At 44.8% G+C, this 25291-nt stretch overlaps 1 protein-coding gene across 6 annotated transcripts in view; it reads right to left on the bottom strand.

The window, feature by feature from the left end:
• Positions 1-25291, bottom strand: part of LOC119160786 (uncharacterized) — a 156232-nt gene that overhangs the window by 54412 nt on the left and 76529 nt on the right. For 3 of the 6 annotated variants that reach the window (XM_037413022.2, XM_037413020.2, XM_075880887.1), the window contains 2 exons: positions 3742-23516; positions 491-3571 (listed from right to left, as the gene is read on the bottom strand). In XM_037413022.2, coding sequence (XP_037268919.1) covers positions 23475-23516 — 42 coding nt within the window. In that variant the 3' untranslated portion in view covers positions 491-3571; positions 3742-23474. Of the gene's footprint in view, positions 1-490; positions 3572-3741; positions 23517-25291 lie in introns of those variants that run through there. The other 3 variants (XM_075880886.1, XM_075880884.1, XM_075880885.1) reach the window with 1 other exon arrangement.

The following is a 25291-nucleotide window of genomic DNA, read 5'->3' as shown; positions in this document are numbered from 1 at the left end:
GTCCCAGTCTCGGTGGTCGGGCGACACGTACATAGCGAGCATATCTGTTAAAGTGCGGTTAAATCGTTCCGTGAGGCCGTTTGTTTGAGGGTGGTAAGCGGTTGTCAGTGTGTGTTGCATGGAACAAGAACGCAGAATGTCGGCGTTGACTTGGGATAGAAATGTACGGCCATGGTCTGTAAGAAGCTGTCTCGGAGCACTGTGAATCAATATAACATCCCATAACAAGAAGTCAGCAACGTCGGTTGCACAGCTGGTCGGTAGAGCTCGTGTAATAGCGTAGCATGTAGCGAGAGGTACGGGGATCGATACCCCGCACCTCCACCAAATATGTTACGGGAAGGAGACTGACTCAGAGGGGTAGTCACCGATGTATTTTCAGCCGGTTAGGCGAGCAGCGCCAGCCACACAGATTAGCTCGTGCCAGTCTATCTGCTTTGTCTTCTTCAGCTCCATGCACTGGCACGTAGCAATATTAACATCCCTTAAATTGCATTTGTAGAAAGCAAGACTTTATTGGATTAAAATAAAAACCTTTTCAGTTTCCAGAGGTTACGAAAAGAGAGAAACAAAACTTTACAAAAAAACACTAAAATTCCTAGAAAAATGCATGGCGAGACAATGATAACAAAACATCGGACTTTTGTTCACATCAAAGTGAAGCAATGCGCCCTCTCTCAATCAAGCATAGACACACACACAGTACAGCCTGCTCATGAAGATATCACGCAATATTAAATGATGCACAGTCAAATGCTTCTACAATGAAATTTCTGCCACATGAAAAATTCGACTACTCGTCAGCTGCACAAAGAAAATACAACAAAGAAAGTAAGTTCATAATGAATATGTTTCCTAGACGTATACTCCCATCTATATGAGTTCTGATATTACAAATGTAATAGTGCTTTTTCATGACTGCAGTAAGCACCTGTGACTTCCTTCGAATGCGGTGATATCGCAACACCTGTGTCTTCACCGTCTCTTAACTATGCTGCACTTTCGCCTACCATACAAATATTTTAATAAATTGTTTATTAGTCGGCTGCTGAGCGACAGATCATCCGCCGAAATGCAGCCAGTGAGTATGAGGCTAGTGCACTGCAGTCAGTTCATCGCTTGGCTGATGCAGATGCATTGTCCTCATCATCAGCCTGAATACGCCCACTGCAGGACAAAGGCCTCTCCTATGATTCACCAATCAACCTGGTCTTGTGCTTTATGCTGCCACGTTATACCTGGAAACTTTTTAATCTCATCAGCCAACCTAACATCCTGTCTTCCCTTCGTGCGTTTGTTTTTACTGGGAATTCAGTCAGTAACCCTTAATGACCAGCGGTTATCCTGCAACATGCTATGTGGCCAGCCCATGTCCATTTTTTTTCTTCAGGATTTCAACTACGATATCCTTAACCCCGGTTTGTTACCTGACCCACTCTTCTGTCTTCTTGTCTATTAAGGTTAACCCAGTGATTTTTCTTTCCAATGCTCACTGCTTCGTCCTCAATTTAAGCTGAACCCTCTCAGTAAGCCTCCAGGTTTCTGCTCCACAGGTAAGTTATACCGGCAAGATGTGGCTGTTATATACGTTCCTCTTGAGGGGTAGTAAAAATCTACCAGCCATGATTTGAGAATGCTTGCTGGATGTGCTCCACCCCATCCTTATTATTATAGTTACTCCGATATCATGGTTCACCTCCGCAGTTGCTACCTGTTCTAAGTATACGTACTCTTCTACAACTTCAAATGCACTGCTACCTATCTTGAAGCGCTGTTCTATTCCGAGGTTACTTTCACACATTACTTTCGTTTTCTGCAGATTCACTTCAAGACCTACTTTTCTCCTCTCCTCGTCTAATTCAGTAATTATGAATTGTAATTCGTTCGCTGAGTAACTCAGAAATGCAATGTCAGGAGGTCCATCATTACCTCATTCTCACCAGCGGCTTTGCCTCTTTGCATTCTTTCTAGGTCTTTCCGTACTTCGCCTGTCATTACTGGTAGGATGTCGAATTCCTCTGGGCTATTGCTTCTTACGATATCGCCTCGGTTGTTTCGGCTTCTGTACAGCTCTTTGTAGAATTCTTCCGCCACCTCAACTATACTACCCTTGTCCCTTAAAGCACACATCTGATTTTTGCCTATGCACAAGTTTGCCTTTGCAGCATTTAGACTTAAATCTAATTTCTTCACCATCCCCTGAGCGGTACTCCTTCAAAAATTGTGGAAAACAGCCACAACCACACGCTCTTTTCCCCCAAATTAAACTGCAGTTGCTTTTAACACAATCACAGACGGTGACCACAGAGCTTTAAAGGACCAGTTTATGAAACACTAAAGTGAAAAGAAGATAACAAAACACCACTTTTGTTGCTTGATAAGCTAGAAAGTTGAATGCTTCTATGGAGATGTAGAGTCAGTTATTAATAAACTAAAGACACAGTATATTATCCTAATGAGCGACTTCAATGCCAAAGTAGGCAAGAAACAGGTCAGAGACCATGAAATAGGAGAATATGGCACACTTTACGCCAAAATTCGGCAAAGCTGGACTAACTGCAATTGTTTAACCAATGGACGAACGGTTCGTCCAACAGGGACTAAATGCGTGACAGTGCGTGTCGTGAGCAAATGCCCGGCAATGAAGGTACTAACGGGGAGGGTAATTGCGCCGTAATCATCTTCTGTCGATGCTGCACTGCAATGCTCGACCCGGTCGACTATCACGAAAACAAGTTATATCGCTATGCGCCACATTAAATGTGAAGCACTATGAAACAAATAAAAGCTGTTGTGAGAGGCAAGTTCAACACGCAGTCATTGCACACATCAAGCGCCCTCACGTTTCCAGCGTGCCAACACGGGCAGGCTGAAAACAAGTGAAAGTCTTCAAGCACGAGAATGCGGATAACTCGCTTCAATGTGCTGAATTAGAACTGCGAAGAACACTGACAGCGCTAATAAAATTAAGCTGTTCGTCAGGGGTCATGTACGCGCACAGTCACTGGCCACAACTTCAAAGCGATATATAGAAAAAGTAGGCAAAAGAGTAAGTGCTAGGGGGTAACAGTTGAACCCTTGCAGTTGCTCCCACAGTTTTTCCAAATTGGTTCAAAATCTGTGGAAGCTCATTCAGTCCCTTAAGGACCAATGGCATACCCCCCCTTTAGTCATTTTCGGTTTAACGTGTGGCATTGGCTCTAGAAATGCCAGAAAAGAATTATTAGTAGAGTTCGCAGAACGTAATAATTTAGTTGTCGCGCCGATTTGTTTGACTTTTTTATTGCACCAAAAAAAAAAACATCCCAAAAAAAAATTAGAACAGGGGGGGGGGGGGGGGGCATAAACACTGGCACTGCGTGGTCTCGCACCGGCTTAGATGGCTGAACACCCGATGGTAGAGCTTCCAAACTACAGTGTAGCCGTACTCACACGAGGGAGAAATCCCCCAGAGAAGAGGCGAGGATGGCTTATCACGTGACAACGATATCACGGGTTAGTGTGTCGACGCGACCTCTTCGCGGCTCCTCGGGCGAGGTGGGGACCCTTTCTTTGACCAGTCAAACGATACCTAATGGCATGATTTGGCCGCAAAAGAGACACACACAAGAAAAGGAACACTCAAACGACAAGCACAGTCGTTTGAGTGTTCCTTTTCTTGTGTGTGTCTCTTTTGCGGCCAAATCATGCCATTAAGTAAATACCAACTAGGCCAACAATCAGTATTATTACAAACGATACCTGCGCTGCGGGAGATGTAGAGAAATTTTGAGTAGGTCTCTGGCCTCATTGTAGCCCTCTCTTCTGCAAAACGGAGCGGTGACGGCCTTTCCAAATTACGTTCCAGAATTGCGGGCACCGTGATGGCACAAATGAATGATGAAGAGAGAGAGAAAAGTAAACGTTTATTTTGAAACAGTGCCCCGAGCAATGCCCGGTGTCACCCTGAGGTGGGAGGGCTCCTTAGCCCAGGAACCCTCTGGCTTCTACAGCCCTCTTGGACCTGGCGACGAGTTGTTGTTGGTCTTCTAGGTTCTCGAGGGTGAATGATAAAGCAACTTTTTTTTTTTCTTTTCTCTCGTGGAAGAATATCCTTGCTTGTAGGACATCTCTTTCGTTGACTATAGTAAAACTAACTTAAAAAGAATGGTGTGTGGGAAATGACACACTACCCTCTCTATGGAGTGATATTTAGTTTTGTTTTAATGTGCTTATTCTCAGAAGAATTGTGGCATCACCCACTTTTGTTGTTGTTGTTTTTGCTGCTGCGACTACTGCGCTGCTTGTTCAGCCTGATGAAGATGTCTTACTTTATGTGGACATTTGAAAGATGATAGTCTTTTTTTAACTGACCTCTTTATTCAAGATTAGATGTTTAAAAAATAGGCAGTTGTAGAACCTGAGCGCTGCTTTTTATTTTTCGGAAACATGACATACTTCACATTTTACTTTAGCGGCTGCACTGATGCAGCCGGTTTTTAGGCTGAATTTGCATAGTGAAGACAAAAGTGGTCTTTTATTACCTTGTGTTTCAAAATTATAATGGTTGTACAGATAATTGTCAAATATTATTAGGCTACATCACTTCTGTTCTCGGTTGTTCTTATGAGAGAAATGTTATAAAGCATAATTCCTTCGTTCACGAAAGCCAACCTACATTTAAAGATATTTCATTGAAATTCCTATCTACCAACTCAACAGTAGTATAAGTCAGAGAGGCTCTGAGCAATGTTGTAGCCGAGAAAAAAAAAAGTCGTTGTCAACGACGTTGCCAGGAATGCCACTTTGGATGAGTTCGTCTTTGCAAAACAGAAAAGCTTGTGGTAGCAAGTCAAACCCAACACTAAGCCACGTCTGCATTCCATAAAAAACATATAAACAAGAGAGTTTCTAAAAGCAGCAAAGTGGTAGGGAGGGTGCGAAAGGGGCACTTCCCTCAAACCATACAAGCACTTTGTTCACCAGACAGGATACAACGCGGCTTTGACCTCCCCCCCCCTTCAAGACGAAATCTTGCGGATATCTATGGCTGGGGGTAAAAAAAATTCTTCAGTGCTCCCGCTCCATTATATGGTGGAGGCTCTGGCCACATTGATCTCCCCCACCGTTCGCCTCGTTCGTGTGAGTGAGGGACATTTAGAAAAATTTCACGCTTGTTGATGTCACTAGGCTCTGCCTTTATCCCTCGTGGATTTCTGCTTCGTATGAATACCGCTTAAAAAGTGCGAGTTTCAGAGGGGGGGGGGGGGAAATATACTCGTACCTCTCAAAATTTCGCGTTATCCAAATAACTAGCAAAATCTATTTTTCTCAAAAAACGTGTGTATGTCTTCCCGGGGCGCAAACAGATGGGACGGCGCATCCAGCTGCCAGGAAAGCACGGGTTGAAACTTAGCTTAGGCCCAACTGAAAACTTTATGCCAAAGTATAGCGAAAGTACCCCAATGGACAGGAACAGCACTACTAGATTAATTGTACAGGAATGCCAAAACCCCTTTAGCGTTTTTTTTACATATTTATCGCCTCTACTACTGCATTATCCGTGTGCCCTCTGCTAGTATTCGTATTGCTGCAACCGCGGTTTCGCACGCGGTAATTGTAGAAAACATGCACATGTGCTGGCTGCGCACGTGCCTTTAAAACCATATCGTTCTTTTGCTATCTATGATTGCATCTGCCGCGATTTTGACCACAGCGTTTGTGGAAAGCATCATCATTTTAACTGGCCAAGCATAAAACGCACGTGTACTATTGGAGTTCTGTCAGTTACATAGTATCCACATACAATCGTGTCAAGAGTGACTGTGGTTTCGTCCACAGCGAGCATAGAGCGCACAAGCAATTTTAGAGTTCTGTCAGTTAGATAGTCCCCACACATGATCGTGCCAAGAGCGACCGCGGTTTCGTCCACAGCGGTTGTGGCAGATGACAACTGCAGTTCTGAGAGTGCGTGCACTGGCCGCGCGCGTCCTTCAAAAGCTTTGAACACGCTGCTCCCCACCTTCGTTTCACGGTTTTGGCACTAAAGTTTATATGACCTGCCATGATGACAAAAAAAACTCTGAACATACGAATTTTGGCCCAATGGTTGTTTAGATGAACGCCTCCTAAAGTCGTTTACAATAAATTGCGATCAGTTTGCAAAAAACCTGGCTCGGATTGGCCTGAACTTTTGTCAATGCGGCCAGATCACACACAGAAATTTCAATTTTCCGGAGATTTGCCTGACAAGTGTACAAACGTAAGCACTGGTCGAAATTCGGAGACTTGGCAGACATGCCGATATACCACATCAAGGAGCCTGCAATGTTGATTGGAAGTGCTTAGAAAATTCAAGCATTTTCAAGGATGGAATAGAATTTCAGGACTTTGAAGGGCCTTTAAATGCATTTTTTAAATTCAAGGGTTTTCAAGGTTTTCAAGAACCTGTACGCACCCTCAAAAACAACCAGAATGATATCGTGAGAAACAGTATTAGTCCAGAGGAATTCAACATCGTACCAGTAACGACAGGGGAAGTAAGGAGAGCTCTAGAAGCAATGCAAAGAGGCAAAGCCACTGGTGAGGATAAGGTAACAACGAACCTCCTGACAGATGGTGGAGAAATTGTGTTTAAAAAACTGGCCACATTATATACGAAATGTCTTTTGACGGCAAGAGTACGAGAATTTCGGAAGAAAGAACACCAACATCATTTTAATACATAAGAAAGGAAATGCCAAGGACTTGAAAAATTACAGGCCGATCAACTTACTGTCCATTCTCTATAAACTACAAAAATACTAGCTAATAAAATTAAGGCGATATTACAGTTAATTTATCCAAAAGACCAATTCAACCAAAAGACCAAGCAGGATTTCGTACAGGCTACTCCACAGTAGACCATATTCATGCTATCAATCAGGTAATAGAGAAATGCGCAGAATACAACCAGGCACTAGCCTTCATAGAATAGGAGAAGTCGTTTGATTCAGTCGAGACATCAACAGTAATGCAGGCACTATGGAATCAGAGCATCGAAGAACCCTACAGTGAATCCACAGCCACCATAGTTCTCCATAAAAAAAGTGATGGAATCCAATAAAGAAGGGTGTCAAGCAGGAAGACACAACATCTCTAATGCTATTCACCGCATCTTTATAGGAGGTTTTCAGGACACTAGATTGGGAAGAGCTAAGAATTAAGAGTTAACAGAGAGTACCTTAGTAACCTGCAATTCGCCATGGCATTGCCTTGATAAGTAACTCAGGGGACGAATTCCAGCTCATGATTACAGAACTGGACACAGAAAGCAGAAAAATAGGTCTAAAAATAAATATGCAAAAAGTAATATGCAACAGTCTTGGCAGAAAACAGCACTTTGCGATAGGTGGAGAGACGCTGGTAGTTGTGAAAGAATATGTCTACTCAGCACAGGTAGTAAATGCTGTATGGGGCTTAGAGGCTGCTTGGCCCAGAACCCCGCAGGAAAGACACGGAGCCAGACCAGGGACCTTCTTTATAGACTGGAACTCGGGCCACAACTGCCCGCTGCCAGCCGCTGCCACGTGCCACGAGCACACCCGCGATAGTTGCCCTCCTCTCTTTTCTGTAATCGGCAAGCTTGCGGCCGCCGCCCCCATGCTGCCCCTTCCCATTTGGCGAAAGTGAAGAGAGGGACGTGATGCGGTAGCTGCTAGCCCTGGACATGCCGGCGCAGTCAGTCCACAACTCCATGCGAGACCTCAAAAGCTGCCAGCCTCTCGTGCTGTCCTTGCAGGTCCCTCCGCCTTTACGGCTGGCCTGCTGCTTGGTGCACGAGGTGGAAGAGCCAGAGTGTACACACTTGTCATCGTCCTTTAAACCTTTGGCTCCAGCACCATTCCTGTCTGGCTTTAGCTTTCTTTGCCTGACAAATTCTTCGACCTTCACTTAATGCTTGCTTGTTACCCTTGAAGTGCCTCTCGAGCTCGTCCCTGTGAATGAACGCTGACGTTCTGCAGATACCATTTTCTGTGGTCGCCGCGTTGAATTCGTTATCAGTGCCATCAGCCTGAGCACCGTCTTCCACGCTGTAGTCCTACGTATCACACACCGTCTCGTCATGCACTGCTGGGTTGCCCGGGACGTGTTGCTCATCTCTACTACCTTCAGCACACTCCTGGCACATGCCATCAGCATTCTCCATGTCATGAACGACCTCTGCATCATCGCAACTAGGCATTTCACGTCCTCGTCCCACTGGACGTCTGGCGGCGTTCAGTCGCGCTCCTTGTAATACTTGACTTCACCGTCGGCAGCTGCTTTCCAGTATTTAGCGGCTTTTCCCTCCACGCAGTCTTCTTCAGTGTCTGCACCAGCGACCTCCTCCTCGTGATCCTGAAACTCTACAGCCTCTTTCAGGTCCTGCAACTTGTCGATAGTTTCACCGTAGTGCTCACCAACCTCCTCATCGCAATGCTGAGACTCTTCGGCGGCCTCTTCTTCGCCTTCTTAAGACTCTTCGGCCTCTTTCTCAGCGATCTCCTCCTCCACCTCCATGAGCTCCTCACTGTTCGCGTTCTCCGCACCTTCAGAAACGCCTTATAGCCCACCTCTTTCACGTCCGAAGCGCCGTTCAACTTCTCTTCAGTTTCTTTTTGGGTCTCGGCAGCCATGGAGTCCTCCTCCTTGGCAACGCTGTTGCGGTACTCGTCTGCCGCCTAACCATCAATGTGCCGCACGTATTGATGACTTTTCCTATTCTTTTTCTTTCTTGCCCTCTTTTTCTTCTTTGCCTTCTGAATATCCCCGCTTGTGCCATTGACTAATCCTTCTGAATCTGAAACGTCGTCGCGTCGCGCGACATTTCTAAACATAGCGTCTGCCACTACGCTGACGGCGCCGACATCCTGCTTGCTTGTCCGGTCCTCACCGATGTCGTTCTTGCCGCCTCGGAGGTCATTGGTACCATTCACGAAGAGCTCTGCTACAGTCGCTGCAGACTGCACTGCGTTCACGTTCTCCGAGACCACGATAGCGCATGCGTCCTCGCCATTTTCATGTTCGTCCTGAGGTGCCTCCATGGCAAACGAGCCCACCGCGTCATGTGTGCCGCCTGCACTTCCCTTGGCGTCTCTCTCAGTCTCAGCAAGCATGGAGTTCTCCCCCTCAGCCACACTGTTCAGGTGCTTGTCATCCCCACTGTGGTTCTTGCTGGGCCTTGTCGAGCCACCTCAGTTGTCCCGAGACTTTTTAACGTCGTTCTGGGTAGTGGCACCCTCGTTGGCAGACGATGCGCTGCCACCTCGTAGCTTGTGTCGCGGTGCCATTCTATCGGACGAGCTTGCCACACCCTCCATGGCCTGCGCAGATAGCAGGATGTAGATATAAGAACAGAAGTACTGAGACGCTTCATTGACACGTCACAGCTCATCGGCAGGTTGTGACACGTAGAGCTGCTCCAGAAAGACGGCCTCTTCAACTTTCCGAGGACAGCAGGCTAGCTCTTCGAAAGAAGGGAAGGAGCAGCCCAGCAGGTGTCGCTGGAAACGAGGGTGGCATCACCGCATAACGTGGGAGACCTCAATGGTCTCAGGAGTCGTGGGGTCTGCTCGATAGAAGAGCTCCTGCATGGCCTGAACATAACCGCGCAGACCCTCCTCTGGATGTTGCGATCGGGCGTCAAGCTGAAGTCGGATACGGTAGGCGTAGGCGACCGGCAGAGACTCTTCCCGGAATGCCGCGATGAACTGGTTACAGAACTGGAAGGTAGGTAGTAAACGCCGCCATCCATCTGCGGTACCACACAGAGCAAGTGGGAGGACCCGTTGGAACACGCCAAACTCTGAGAAGCCGCTAACGGTCAAGTACACGAAAAGATTGTCAATGAAGTCTAGGACCGATTCCCTCGTGTCTTGACCGGAAATGTGGGCACAGTCAGCGGCGGCGTCTGGGCCACGGTCGCGGACTGCCAGGTACCTCGATACCCATGGCCCAGGGGCAGGGTTCTTCCCGGTGGGAGCCAAATGTAGGGGGCTTCGAGGCCGCTCGACTCAGAACCACGCAGGGATGACATGAAGCCAGACCAGGGACCTTGTTTATTGACTAGAACCCAGGCCGCAACTGTCCGCTTCCAGCCGGCTTGTGCCACGAGCACACTCGCGCTCATTGTCCTTCTCTTTTCTGTAATCGGCAGGCTCGCGACCGCCGCTCCCATAACACGGAGCCGAACCATGAGAGTGAAATAACTAGAATAGTAAGGATGGAGTGGATCACATTCGGCAAGCATTCTCAAATCATGAATGGTAATCTGCCACTATCCCTCAACAAGACGGTTTGTAACAGCTGCATCTTGCCAGTACTTACCTACGGAGCAGAAACCTGGAGGCTAACAAAGAGGGTTCAGTTTAAATGGAGGACAACGCAGCGAGCGATGGAAAGAAGAGAGCAGAGTAGGTCAGGAAACAAACCGGGGTTAAAGATATCGTAGTTCAAGTCAATAAGAAATAGACATGGGCTGGGCACGTAGCATGTTGGCAGGGGATAACTGCCGGTCATTAAGGGTAACTGACTGAATTCCCAGAGAAGGCATACACACGATAGGGAGACAGAAAGTTAGGTGGGCCGATAAGACTAAAAAGTTCACAGGTATAACGTGGCAACGGAAAGCACAGGGCCGGGTTGATTGACGGATCATGGGAAAGGCCTTTGCCCTGTAGTGGGCGTAGCCAGGCTGATGATGATGATGATGAAGAAGCTAGACAAGGTGTTCTCCAGCGTTTCATGTGCACCTTTTCCGTCAAACCTTGCATTGAAGTTCCCACTACAGCTAGCCAGTGTTACTGTCATGCTAGCTTCTCCTTAACATGACGAAAATTAAAAAAAAAATCTACTATGTAACGCCAATGCACTGGCGTTGGTTTACAGTGATAAATCCAACAAACGAAACTCTGACCTTCATTTTGTAGCATTAGAGAAAACTTCATCTGTGCATCATGAACCGTGTGCTTCTTCGAATGGCTCGAAATTCGGTGTGCCTATACTTGCAGGTTTCCTGGGTACACAACTAGTTGTCATTTAACTTTATTGTGCAGTGCATTGCTACAGAGGGTCACTTAGCTGAAAACACTACCATCTTTGACGATTCTTCAATGTGCCACATTACAAGACCATTGTCAGATAATTTTTTTTTGCTTCAAACAAATACAACCAAAAAGCGAACATTACGGGCCTAATGTTTGGTTCTTTTTATGGAAGAGTTGAAGGTGACTGATTGTTGTGAAATAATTCAACATTAGTTACAAACCAATTAACATTAATTACTGACTCCCATAAGACAACACATTCCTTCATTTTTTTTCTTGAAATGTCATATTGAGCATCTTGACATCATGCCACACGAATTTGATGCATTTTCAGACAATGAACTCTTGTTTGAAGGGGATATAGACTCCCTTGCACTATTTCAGTGGACTACTGGAGCTGCTTCCCCAACAGATATCTGGTTCGCTTCATGCCTGATGCGACAACATCCAACCTAACCCAGTGCAACAGCTAAAACCCCGGTGTCTCAAAGAAATACATAACTTTGCCAGGACTACAAGACGAGTCTACAGTTCAACCAACTTCATGACCACAATTACACTGTTTTCGGCATCTAGTTGGCATTCTTGTAGGAGCAATTGACTGTGCTTCTAGAAAAAAAAAAAAAACTTGGCTCTGAAAAAAACTTCGCGTTTACACCACAACAAAACAATTCATTTCAACAATGGAAACCATAATGGTCATGATAATGCAGTTGCCACCTTAAGTGCAAAATCATAGATTCTGAACAGGTGGTTTCTATGATAATTGGTCACTGCATCTAATAAAATTAAAACTTGCGCACATGGCACAGAGCCCAACTGCAACAATTACTCGGTGTCATGTCACGCAACATTCACAGAAATATCCCAATTCAGCAATGTACACTTAGCACTAGTTATACAAAAAACAAACAAACAAGAACTGCATATGACAATGCTTCACAATACAATAAAATCCTAGATCTGAAAAATGCATTCTAAAAAAAGAACAAAACTGGAACAAGCAGGTGGTACCGATTCCAAATCACCTGTGCAAGCACACATTATTGCACCCCATGATTGTAGATGCAATCTAAGAGAACTGCTGTTAATAAATGTGCCGCAAGTAAATTTTATGCAAAGGCTTAACTTGTCAGCTGTAGAACTAAAAACACAATCCCAACTAGACCAGCCCCTTCTGAAATGATTCATCTTTAGAACGCTACCTTACATTTAGTTGCAGAAACCAAACAAAAGTGTTCATCTCTAGCAATTAATTCTGTAAACAGTGATCAAGCCAGCTAAACTGATACACCCAGGGGCAGATCCAGTCACTTAATTTAGGGGGGGGGGGGGGAGGAGGGGGGTCACCTGAAGTAACCCTGGAGAGAGGGGTGTGGTGATGACTTTGCTTTAACTAGCAGAAGAACCCCTTCATGACGTAAATGCTGTTAGTGTCTGCTCTCAGTGGTCTCACTATTTTGTCTTAATTGTTGATAAAAGGTGGACTCAAGCTCTGAAGTGAGCTGACACAGACTTTGGAGTGGGGGGAAAAGGATCGCCCCTACCACCCCCCCTCTGGATCTGCCGCTGGACGCACCTCGTGAAATTTTGGAAATCGCTTGTCAACACAATAAACAATAGACATATACAGCCAAGCACCTTACAGCAACTAATGCATCCTGCAGTTGCAGGTGTGATCTAAGTGAGCTGCTGTTAATAAATGTGCCGTAAGTAAACTCCCTGCACAGGCTTAAAGGACCCCTGACACCGAATTTGGAAACTCCAGATGCTTGTGTCGTTTGACAGTCCTGTATGTTGGACGACTTCTGACCAATCATTAGTGACAAGGGCTGCCTATAAGATATTTAATTTGGTTGTAAAGTAAGGGTGCATGCTCGTACGAGTGTTCAAGTTAATAGACCTTTTTTGTAGTTTGACATAGACACGGGGCCCCACAATGACGTAAGCTAGTAATGCTGGTGTCGGAGGACATTTGTGGGGCACGCACAATACCCCGACCGGCAGCTGGCAAAGACTATTATTCGTCCCTCTTTCGCTCTGTTGTTGGGCTACTCTCAAGGTTGTTTTGGCTGCTTACGCCAGGAATGGTTTTTTGTTCTTTTTTTTTTAAAGGGGGACACGCAAAGCATTTACATCGTTTCATTCTTCACCCCACACGGGTCCCATATTTCAAAACAGTGAGTCCAGCGTCACTGAAGCTTGAGCGCACGTAGTCTCAGGTGCTGCCCCATTGTGGGGCATGCACTAGTTTCTTATCTTATTTCGGCAGGCGTTTCGAAATGATGCAAAATTGTTCTGAATTAACGATGCTAGTATAAATTATATGATGTGTTAGAGCAATACAATTCAATTTTCGCATTGCCACACTCAAAGCTGCAAACCCCTGTAAAAAAAGTCGCAAAGAATACTTTCGCTTGTCAGGGGTCCTTTAAATTGTCTGCTGTAGAACTGAGAATGCAATTATAACTAGATCGGTCCCTTCTGAAATAGTTCATTTTTATAACGATACCTTCCATTTAATTGCAAATACGAAACAAGGGTTTTCATTTCTTTCAATTAATTTCGATGGCAAAGTTCATTCAAAATTACAGGCTGGTTCCTGTGAACAGTCACCAAAGCAGCAAAATTGATGCACCTAAAGAAATTATGAAAATCGCTTGACAAAACATTAGAAATATATAACCAGGTATATCAACAATAATTGTCTGTGAATTAAAAAAAGGGACATAAAACCAAATGATAACTTTTGCTGGGCAAAATTTACAATAGCAATAGAAACTGTGTAAAACATAATTATTAACTCACTAATTAACTTTATAGTGAGTGTTGTAACCACAGAAATTATGAGGCTTGTGCAAATAGCGAATTTCAGGTTTGAAGCAAACAGCGATTTTGGTTGAATAACTTCAAATCGAACTCAAATAGCATATATCATATTATAAAGTAAAATGGGCATGTTTCACGTGACCCCACTAACCTGCACAATATTTTTTTTAACTGAAACAAGGCCAGTGCAAATGCCATTATATTAGGTTGAAAGAAAGTAGGAAACACTTTGAATACAGTCGATCCTGGATATATCAAACACGAAGGGGATAAGAAAAAGTTCGATACATCAAAGAATTCAAAATACAAAATATGCATATTTAAGGCCTAAATTAAAGCATTTTAGGCCTCGATAATCGTTTCAAGGGCTGACATAACGATTGGCTCAGAGTATAATGAAGAACAAGGTGTGAACTACAAGTTATTGCACTTTATTTCGCATGAAAATAGTCCGTAAACTTGTCTTGCTTCTTGCACGCTGTCAAGTTTCAGCTTTTCAAATAAGCAAGTTCAGCTAAGTCCTCCTCAACAGCATTGATTGACGCAGATCACCGATGTAAGGTCTGTGGCACAGCAAAAGGTTGGTTAGCGGTGGCAGCGATGGCACATTCATAACCGCACGAATACACTTCTGCGGCACTAGACGGCAGCCATGATGTCACCCTCGATGCAGTCAGAAACAGCTACATCGTCATTTGCACCGATAAGTTGCACACTATCAAAGATGGTGCCCGGAAACGCTGATAGGTTGCAGAATTCCCCGAGGCACCGTATGCCAGTGGTCATGACGCACCCAAAGCCATCACCTGGCTCTCAAGGAAAGTTTACGGCGGTGCTTTCTTTATGTCACTCCAAGCACCAGTCATGATTTTCATCACTGTGTACGGGTCAATATTCAGTTCAGCTCCCGAATGAGAATTTTTCAGGAACGAGGCGAGAAGTACTTTTTTTTTTTTGGGCAAACGCTTTCATCACGTGTGAGAGGCGAGACGAGAAGTACGCAAGTCCAGAAGGCGCTAAAGACAACGTAGAGTTCCCGCTCTACGTTGTCTTTAGCGCCTTCTGGACTTGCGTACTTCTCGCAAGGCGCTGGTTCCCGCTATCGATGTCACTTGAGCCTTTGTAGCTTACAGCCGCTACTTTCAGCTGCTTTGATGCGAAAAGCTAGAAAAAGCGTAGCCTTCGAGACGTGCGTTTTAAAACCGAAAACATCAAAAATATGTCAGAGTTGCACATTTCATATGGGGTGCCAGGTATTCACACGGTGCTTATTCTGAAATTCGCACTTTTTAAGTATGATTCTGTATGGAATAGACGAATGCTAATGTTTATATATTAAGTAGCATGTTCCTTACGTCATCTGTATTGGGAAATGATTTGAACTCCAACCAAAACGTTTTGAAAAAACACGACATTTAGGAACTGACTTGGTTCCTTCCTCAGATGAAACTTTGGGAAAACTTTTTAAGGGAAAAACTTGCGGTTAGAGTTTAAATCATTTCCCAGTTTTCATGCTTAACCAGACAGACATTTGTTGAATGTTTACATTCAAGTGATCTGTATTGATCAAGAAGAAAGAAACGAAGACAGCTGTGCGTCATGAAGTATTTTGTTCTCCGCATATGTAATCGCCAAAAAAAAAAAAGCAGTGCGTCATGAAGTATTTTGTTCTCGCATATGTAATCGCTGAAAAAAAAATGTTTTGTGCAAGTGATACCATTAGCTCAAGTGGCTCTCTCATTACGGTAGCCACTTTGAAAGTGACACCAGCGACCTGCCAATACATTAGCAAAACCAGCTGCTCAAAACAAAAAATATGTATATGCAATGAATCTTTTCATAAACTGAATTGGATATGTGGTCGATATTTCAGTTGTCCACTATTGCTGACACAATCATGCTAAAGATTGCGTACTGTAACACCGCACCCGTCGGGGTTCACAGCGGGAGCAGTTTTTGGCGCCTTTCACTGAACAGTCATTTACGAGGAGAAAATTAACAGCGCAAACCTTGGTAATTACCCGGGCAACTGACGCGTTCATGCATATTAGCAGTTGACTGAGCGAAAACAGCGTTCTTGACTAAGTAAGAAGTGCGTTTCACCCGCTTGGGTTTACAAATGTGAAACACCCGCACGTGACCGTTGTGGCAGAGATTCCTGCTAACCGTTGATGCCTTCGCGTCCTGTAACAAAATAATGTGAATGTCTCCAGAAAATTCTGATGTCTCCAAAAGAAAAGAACAATGATGATGACTGTGTACACCATAATTAAGAAAATAGTCTCTTGCCTTTGATTTCAATACCCAATCGAACAGTCCTTGCTTGGCAGTGCCCTTCTTAAAAAAAAAAAAAAACACAGCATATGCACGGGGTGAATGATGATGAGCGGGCAAAGCTCCTGAGGGGAAATCATCGGTAAAACCGTGACTCTTCAGTGAAAGTTCGCCCACTACATCATCAAGAAAGACGTGAGAAACACTGTGCGTGTATATATACTCGCGCAGCAGCACGGCGATGGCATTGGTGCGAGCCTGGTCGTTCTTGATGGAACATATTGTGACTAGACTGTTTGAGAACCACAATCTGTCGCACACACTGCAACTGTGTCCGAACGTAACGTCTAGAAAGTCTTGCTTAAACCCCATGTCGGCACCTTGGGGCTGAGCTCGCCTGATGCGTTTTGCAGACGCCTCACGAGCTCTCACTGCATGGGGGTCTGCCTGCCGATACGCGCGTTTTCTCGCAGCTTCCCGTTCTCTGACGTTTTGGAAATCCTCTTCACGCTGCAGCCGTGCCGCTTCGCGTACGGCGGGGTCCTCGCGCCCTTGCCGTGACACTTGGGCCTCCCGTTCTCGAACGCTGGGGATCTTGGCGGCGACGGCGCGCAGCCAGACGACACGCTTTGGCCTCCCGCTCTCGTACGGCAGAATCTTGGCAGCGGCGTCGCGCAGCTTCACGGAGCGCTTCTGCCTCGCGGGCTCGCAGATCGGGAATCTGTCTGCGAGCACGCACTACCGCCGCCTTGCGAGCTCGCCGCTCTGCGGCCTTATTCATCAGGCAACTCCAAGCGCGCGATAACAGCGAAAGAATTCTATTACAAACTAGAGGTGGCCTTATCCATCGGGCAGGGCAACTTCGAGCGCGCGCACCTACAGCGAATGGATTCTATAACAAACTAGAGGTGGCTACATACATACGCCGAGCATGGACAGACCCACGCCTTAAGGAGCTTCGCCCCTAAAAAAAACTGTCTGTTCAAACACAGCTGCTCATTCCATTCCTTTGCCATAAATAACATTTTATTGTTAAAAAGAAAAAAAACAAATAAAAATAACACTATGACGTTTGATTTGCAAGCGGGCTTGAACAGCTGGCAGATTTTCTTTACAACGAAACTTGCAGAAGAGCACAGGCATGATTGCACTAATATTTTCCTTCATGGCTGCACCTACAAGTATATCAATGCTTGCCGTAGCTTTTGATTAAAGCAATAAATGATCTCCTATTTAAAATACCATTTCACAAATGACATCATAAAACTTGAATGTTCATGTCGAAGTGCACGTGTTGGATGAGCTTGCAAAACCGAAATCGCCTGAAAATAAACTTCTTGCAAGAGCTCCGCCCCCATAGCTTTCGCTCCACTTCCACAAAAAGTTGTGGCGAAGTCTAATATACTCGCCTGAAAATGAACTTCTTGCAAGAGCTCCGCCCACATAGCTTTCGCTCCACTTCCACAAAAAGTTGTGGCGAAGTATAATATACTCGCCTGAAAATTTACAGCACTTTAAATTCAAAGTGAAGCTAATTAGAATACAGTAATACCAATTCAAATATATATGTAAGCCTACAAATTATCTTAGCACATATGAAAAGCATAACTTTACAGAACGATGAACAGAAAATGCATGGCAAAATAAATTGCCTTCCATTGCACCTTTGGAACTGTTTTATGCTTTCTGTACAAATAGTAGACTTAAAGACCACATATGAATGCAGCCTAAATATACTGAGTAAAACCAGATTACTAAAGGTGAGTGAATAATTAAAGTTTTGAATATTTTTCAAATAGTGTTTACTATTCGATTTGATTTGCATTGAAATTTTTACCATTCAAACTTCCCAGAGACAAATGCAGTCAACGTCTGATGGTAAATGGCCTCTTCAAATTTTTCAGTATGGTTCACTTTATTACATTCTCGTATTGCGGCAAAGCTGCCTTTCAAAATCCGGTATGGTCGAACTTTTAAAAGTCGATTACGGCTGTCTGATTAAAAGTGGTCCCTTCAGAGTTTTAATTGCTTCATTTTCTTACATTCCCGAATTGCTTCATTTTTTTACATTCCCGTATTGTGGCAAAGCTACATTTCAGGCTCTGCTACAGTAGCAAATGCATTGCCTAAGAAAAACCCTGTATTCAACATGGAGACTGTAGATGTGGCAGAGGTTGGGGCTCAATGCTGTTTTGAACCTGAAATTCGAGCAAGTAAATAAAAATTACACCATCTACCACTAAAGGAAACCATGCTTAGATGCGAAGCAGTGGGCACTAATGCTTAATCTGGCAGCAGCATTGGCGCTGGCACTCATCGCTGCATTGTGTAGAAAAGAAACTTTGGGAGGCGCAAAGCACGCAGTGATGGAGGTGTTTCTTACTGAAACATGCCAATCGCTGCTAATGGGCAATGAGAGGCAAAAGATTTCGATTGGTTACAGAGACCTGCAGTCTACTTTTAGTTGATGTGCATGGTGAGAATTTTTATTGTTCAATAACGTACAGGAAAAATCTCTCACTAGAACTACCTTGGAGGTCAAGATCCGGTGCCTATATACAGTGTAGACAACTTATAACGTAACCACTTATAGTGCAAAACCGCTTACAATGCCGTATTTTTCTACTTCCATTTAACGTCCCATAGAATCCCATGTATACACATACCACTTATTGAACAGTCCCCCAAGATGAACGACCGGTTACAATGCGGTTGCCGGAAATTGTTCGTGACAAACGCGGCAGCCAGTAGCACTGAGTGCGCCGCTGAGGAGCGAACGTTATGGAAGAGGAGGGGACACGGAGTAAACGAAGGGTGGAGAGAAGAAAATAAAATGAAAAAAAAAAAAAGACCGCCGGACGCTGCGCGGGCTCGCCGAGTAAGGGACGAGGACAGTTGCCTCGGTGACCGATAAGCCTTTGCACCGATGCCCATGCGGCTACAGCGTACTACGTCGCTAGCGTGGCTTCAGTCGTGCGCCGCTCAACGTGGCACTTGCAATCTCGTCCTTATCAACTACATGCGCATAACAGTTTTCTGTCGGACAGTTTTCTGTCGGGGTAGAAGTCGTCGTTATCGCGCATGCAACAAATATCGCGTTTGCTTCCTCGTCCATAAATTGAAAACCTTTCACGGTTTTGACGCGCGCTCTCACTTTTGTTTCCAGTGTGCTGTCGTACGTAAGTTTGGCAAGTTGTCGACCATCGTTGCTGATCTCCCGGCTGCGAACGCGAACTTTGTATCACGCACGCGGTTCTTGGTTCACTGTTAGTGCGATATTTTTGACGCCGAATACTCCTGTTTGGGACAAGCTTTTTGCGACAACATACCAAACGGCAGGCTAGGCTTAATCGGTGTTGGTTGCGCTTCAATCGGCAGCGGTCGTGGTTTGGTACCGAGTCAACGAAACTATTTGCGGTGGCCGCACGTGACGGGAAGGGATACATATCGTTAAACGAAAATGAGGGCAGCACGTGTAGCACTCAAATAGTAATTCCTGATTCAATTGTGATGTCTTAAATAGGGTGCAGGCCCGTGAAATTGAATGACTGGAGTCTTTCAACGAGTCAAATTCCGGACGTGATTCGACATAGTTTGTGTGTAACACGCATAATCGAGGCGGTCTGGTAGTCAGCGAATTTCCGTGATGGTGCTTTCAATTGTTAGACCCCCCCCCCCCCCCGCCCTTTCGCGTTCATTTCATCAGCAACGCGTGTCTTTGGACGTTAAATGCTTTTACCATACAGAAATTTAAATGTTAGCAAGCACGCATCGCATGTTTCGATTCTTGGACACGCGAACCTGCATGCTCAACACGTTTTGCACAAGTGCGGCCTTTGAAAAAGGCTGTTTTGGTTATAGTGCGGTACCGCTTATAGTGCAGATATTCGGGACTCCCGTGCCTTACAATCAAAGCGGTCTGTACTGTATACAGTTGACTCTCAGTAAATGAAAATTTGTTAAACAGAACTACTGCTTCAACAGAACTATTGCCTTTGCAATGCTTCGTTTCGGGCTTGTATTCTGCACCCATATTCGCCTCTCAGTAAACGGAACTCCTGTTAAATGCAACATATTTTCCCGGTCCCTTCGGGTTCCGTTAACTGAAAGTCTACTGTATATGGGTTAGCCAGTGAACGCTTATGCAGCGCGAGCAGTCAATCGTTTAGTGACAAAGCTCCGTATGGTCTAGGGCAGTCCATCTTTCTGGCATAGCCAACACAGCATATCCACAGACAGACAGGCGGACGAATGCTTCGCCTCACTCATCATCGTTCACTCTGAAGATATGCTGTGATTTTTTTCAGTCAAGAAACTTGTAGGCAAGAAGCGATGCAGGCAGACGCCGTGGGCATCGCGAGGCGAGGGGAAGCGTAGGAAAAGAGAGGGGGAGAGCATGGGAGAGGGAGGGGATGTCCATGCGGAATGGAGCACAGATGCCACCACATCAAGCTTGCTCATGAGATGGTTTGCATCTAAAAACTTGGACGCCCAAAACTTTTAGCATCAAAAGTTTCAAAAATCTATGTATGTTGACGTCCATGAGGCAGATTTGACACTCCTAACTCGAAGAGAGCACTACCTTGTCTGCCACATCAGTCGGGCTTCGGCAGAAGTCGAAAGACTTCTACCGAAGACTGTGTTCTTCGTGTCCTTCTTGTCTCTGTGTCGTCGTTTTGTTCTCGTGCTATAACTATCGGCGAAAAAGGAGAAGAGGCCGAGGAAACAGCACTTTTGCCTTTCATGTGTAAAGTGTTTTGGGTCCTGACATGCGGGCATAGTGTTTAAAAAAAAAAAAAAACGATTGCCAAGGACACCAAAATGAGAATGCGAAAAGACTTGGCGATTTTGTTACAATATTCGCATTCCCTTCCTTGTTTGTAAGCACACAATGGCATGCAAGCCTGAAAAGCATGGCCTAAGAGATGTGCAACCACGCGACGTATGTTCAGTGTTTTCGGTTTTACAACGTATGCCTCTGAGGCTACGCTTTTTGTAGCTTTTCGCATCAAAGCAGCGGCTGCTAGCTACAAAGCGACAAGTGAAATCCCAACATGTCGACGGTGGCAACGCGGATTTGCATTTTGCGTCTTGTGAACTTGAGTACTTCAAGCCTCGCTCCTGATAAATCCTCATTTGGGATTTGAACAGAACGTTGAGCAGCACGTAGCGATAAAAATCATGACTAGAGCTTGCAGCGATGTCAAGTAAAACACCGTCGTAGACTTTTCTTGCAGGGCAAGTGGCGACTTAGGGTGCATCATGACCACTGACAACGGTGTACAATCCCTCAGTAAATTCTGCGACTTATCAGCGTTTCCGGGCATGATCTCAGACAGTGAGAGACTTCATCAGTGCAAATGACGAAGCTGTTTCTGACTGCACCGATGCTGAGATCCTGGCTGCCATTGCCACGTTAGTGTAACCCATGCAATTATGGATACATCACCACTTTTGCTACCATCCCTAACCAGCCTTTCGCTGCGCTACAAAGCTTGCATGGACGTTTTGCGTCAATCAAGACTCTTGTGGCCAAAAGAGCTGAATTGGCTCACTTGAAGAGCTTCAGTCATATTGGGGATGACTGAAACTTGACGGCATACAAGAAGCAAGACAAAGTAATGGACTATTTTCATGCAAAATAAAGTGGAATAAATTGCAGTTCACATTTTAATCTTCATTATACTCTGAGCGAATCGTTATGTTAGCCTTTTTAATGATTTCCGAGGCCTGAGATGCTTTAGTTTAGGCCTTATACACGCATACTTTGCATTTCAAATGATCAATATATCAGACTATTTCGCAATCCCCTTCTAGTTCGATATATCCGGGATCGACTGCATATCTCATAAGAATATGCTTAGGAATTATCTCCAACTTTTCTTTTCCTGCAGTTTTGCTATGAACTATTTCGAAAAGATTCCAGAAATATTCTTTCCTTTTCCTGCAGTTTTGCTATGAACTATTTCGAAAAGATTCCAGAAATATTCTAGAAATGCTAAAAAAATATTCCATTTGATTTGCACTCACACTTAAATATTTGAATTTGCTTCACATAAAAAATATTGCTATTTGTACAACTCTACTACTTAGTGAAAATAAGCCAAACATCGCACTGTTAGTTATCAAAGATTTTTTGTCAGCAATAGCTTTGTTGTCAAATCCCCTGCCATTATAATAATACATTCATTAGTGGAACAGCCTGCCAAACAACAGTTAGCTGGAATGAACTTTTTGGTGTAGCCCCCATTGTTAACAGACTGCATTCTTTTAACCAGAATGCACAAGCCATTTGTCTCTAGAAAGCAAATTGCAGAGGAAAGCCCAAAGTATTAGTCGTTGGTAACTGACTCCTGAGAAGATTCGAAACACAAATGACAAGCAGGCCCGCCATAAATAATAACAAATGGCACCTACGCACGCACGCATCATGATGGTGCTTCTGTGTCCCAGCTGTTCTGCGAGTTCACTCTACATATGCATGTATGCCCACACCACGGTACTGCAATGTCACGTACCCCCCCCCCCCCCCTTTTCAAATGCGAATGCATTTCTTAGTTGGAGCATGTCCGGCGTCTGTCAGCGTCCGCACGCCGGCAGGTCTTACCTCTGCACTCTCACTTCCTTTCCCATAGCAACAGCTGCGGGCACGCGCGCTTAACCTGCGCGCTAGCAACTGGAGCAGGAGGTGCGGGAGGAGTAGCAGAGAGTGAGTGTAGAGGAGCGTTCTCTAGAATGTGGTGTGAGGGCACTCGCACTGCGGTAGCTCAACAGAGCTCCCGCGTGTGTGCAGAGAGTGTAGGTGAGGATAGGTGCAGTGCTTCGTTGCTCCTTCTCTCACCGTTCGCTTTCTTTCCTCCCTGCGCTTCGCTCTCCCGTTCGATCGCTCGTACATAGATATATAAATGGAGTGAAGCCAGCCTTGCTCTCAACTGTTTGCTGGCTGATGAATGTGTGAATGGTTACAGTACAAATCCTCGTCTCGTCATTAATTTACGCCATTAAAATTACTACGCCATGTATTCTTGACACAAGAAATGCATTCGCATTTCCTCACGACTTTTTTCTTTCTTTCACAATTTTTTTTTCCCTGCATACGTGTGTGTCAACTTTTGAACCAAAATTATCCTGCAGCTATTCTCCTTGAAGGAAATATGTCAGCAGTGTGTTGGTGAGCAATACCTGTTTCCCATTTTGAGATCCTGGGGCAATGATTTGGAGAAAGCATCTGATGTGTACGGTATGGCTGTCTTCTGCCGCTCCAGGATCAGCAAACCGTATGAGTCTAGTCTGTGGTGAATAAATGATGTTAGGCTCCCACAGGACTCAGTACCAGTCTCGTTCTTGCTTGAATACCATTGCCCTGCGCTGAATCAATAAGAGCATTCACCAGTTAAAACAGACAAAGGCACTTACTCTTCATTTTGCAGAAACAATATCGTGCCTAATTAAAAATTGTTCAGCCAACACCCAACTCCTCAATGCAGCTAAGACAAGCAATACTTCAATGTGCTAACTGAAAAAACACGTGAAAATGTTTTGAGTGTTCCTACCCATACTACAACCGTAACACTAGAATTATACAGGGGGCAAGAAGAAGCCCTGGCTGCCACATTGCAACCACCAAAGATGATCTCCTCTCAATAAAATCGTTTGCAAGGACACGTTGCTGGTTTGGAATTGATATCCCGGAGCAGTACACCATGACACAGTGATGCTACAGAGGACTTCTCATTTCGAGCAATTTTCGGAGCAGCAAAATTTTCATTTTGTAGCTTTTGGAGCACCAAAACTTTCTATTATGTAGGAAATTTTGCATCTGCAAGCCCTGTGAAGCAGCTAATTTCACATCTTGGAGAACATTAGAGAAGCAAGTTACATTCACATTCAACACTATTTCACAGACATGCATTATTACTATGGGGCTCCAATGAAAAAAATTTCAATACATTGCAAATGTCATGGAGCCAACCATTTTAGAAGCACTCCTTATTTCACTCGATAATGAAAAAAATATAAAGACAATGAGCAGTTTAGCATTCTGAAACAACCTGTTTAACAATTTTTTTTTCTTTGAGAACACGATAGAGAATACTGGATCAATAAAATACCATTCTAAATACATCTTTCTGATAATCAGCAGACATGATAGGCAAACGCTGCGATGTACAGCAATGTCTCGGTGCTAAAAACTCCCACTGTCCTTTATGCATTCCCCTAAGAGATAGAGAAGTTTTTTGGGGGCGAAGCTCCTCTTAGTTTAACCTTGTCATGTGTCACACGTAACCGAGAGAAGAAGAGACGAGAAATATTTGCAGGCAGTATCTGCCGAACAGTATAATGACAGCACTGTCTTATAGAAGTACATACAAACTGCAGTTTAGTGAGGATATTCCAGATGCCACTGTAACACTACTCTAGGATTGGCTGCTGCATGGGCTGTGCCTGGGTACGCGGAGAACGACTGCCTTTCTCAATCTTCTGGATAGTCGCCGTACATGGCGGATCGTTGGTGGGGCACAGACGAAGCAGAGCGGCGGGTGGGCAGAAAACCCTTGCGTTCGGCTTTCTTAGCTTGCGTCTCGTCGATGTTACCCGCAGGACCGTCTGCATTCTCGAACGCGATTGGATTCACAGGCGCATGCACGGTGGGACGAATATACAGACGGATCAACGAACGGACGCTTCGCCCCACTCATCATTATTCACGAGGTGAATATGCTGCGATTTTTTTCATTCATGGTTACATTGCTTGGAGTAACACGACGTTGCTTAGCTAACACAGAAAGGCGAATCTCCACTGAAACTCCTTTCCCTTCTAAAGTCAATGGAACAAAGAAAGTACCGCGTCCGCCTGCCCCGCCACCATAAATGGTCCAGCACGCCTGGATTTTAAGCAGAGTAATGCTTGTTTTACAATTTGCATGCCGTATGAAGCCCACCAATGTTTTTTGGCTCACTCAGAAATGTGGCCGCTCGCTCCCATGTCGTTACTTCCTTATTTCACTCGTGAGCACGCAGCGGGCACCACTTCACAGTGCAATAAGGCTGGAGAAGTTGTTAGTACCTCTTAATAATAAAAAAAAGATGTGCAGATATAATGACCACTTCAATATAAATGCATTTGACTCCAGGAAGTGGAG

The sequence above is a fragment of the Rhipicephalus microplus genome, chromosome X, assembly GCF_043290135.1.
Source record: "Rhipicephalus microplus isolate Deutch F79 chromosome X, USDA_Rmic, whole genome shotgun sequence".
In the NCBI taxonomy this organism is placed as follows: Eukaryota; Metazoa; Arthropoda; class Arachnida; order Ixodida; family Ixodidae; genus Rhipicephalus; species Rhipicephalus microplus.
This window is presented reverse-complemented; position numbering and strand designations above follow the sequence as displayed.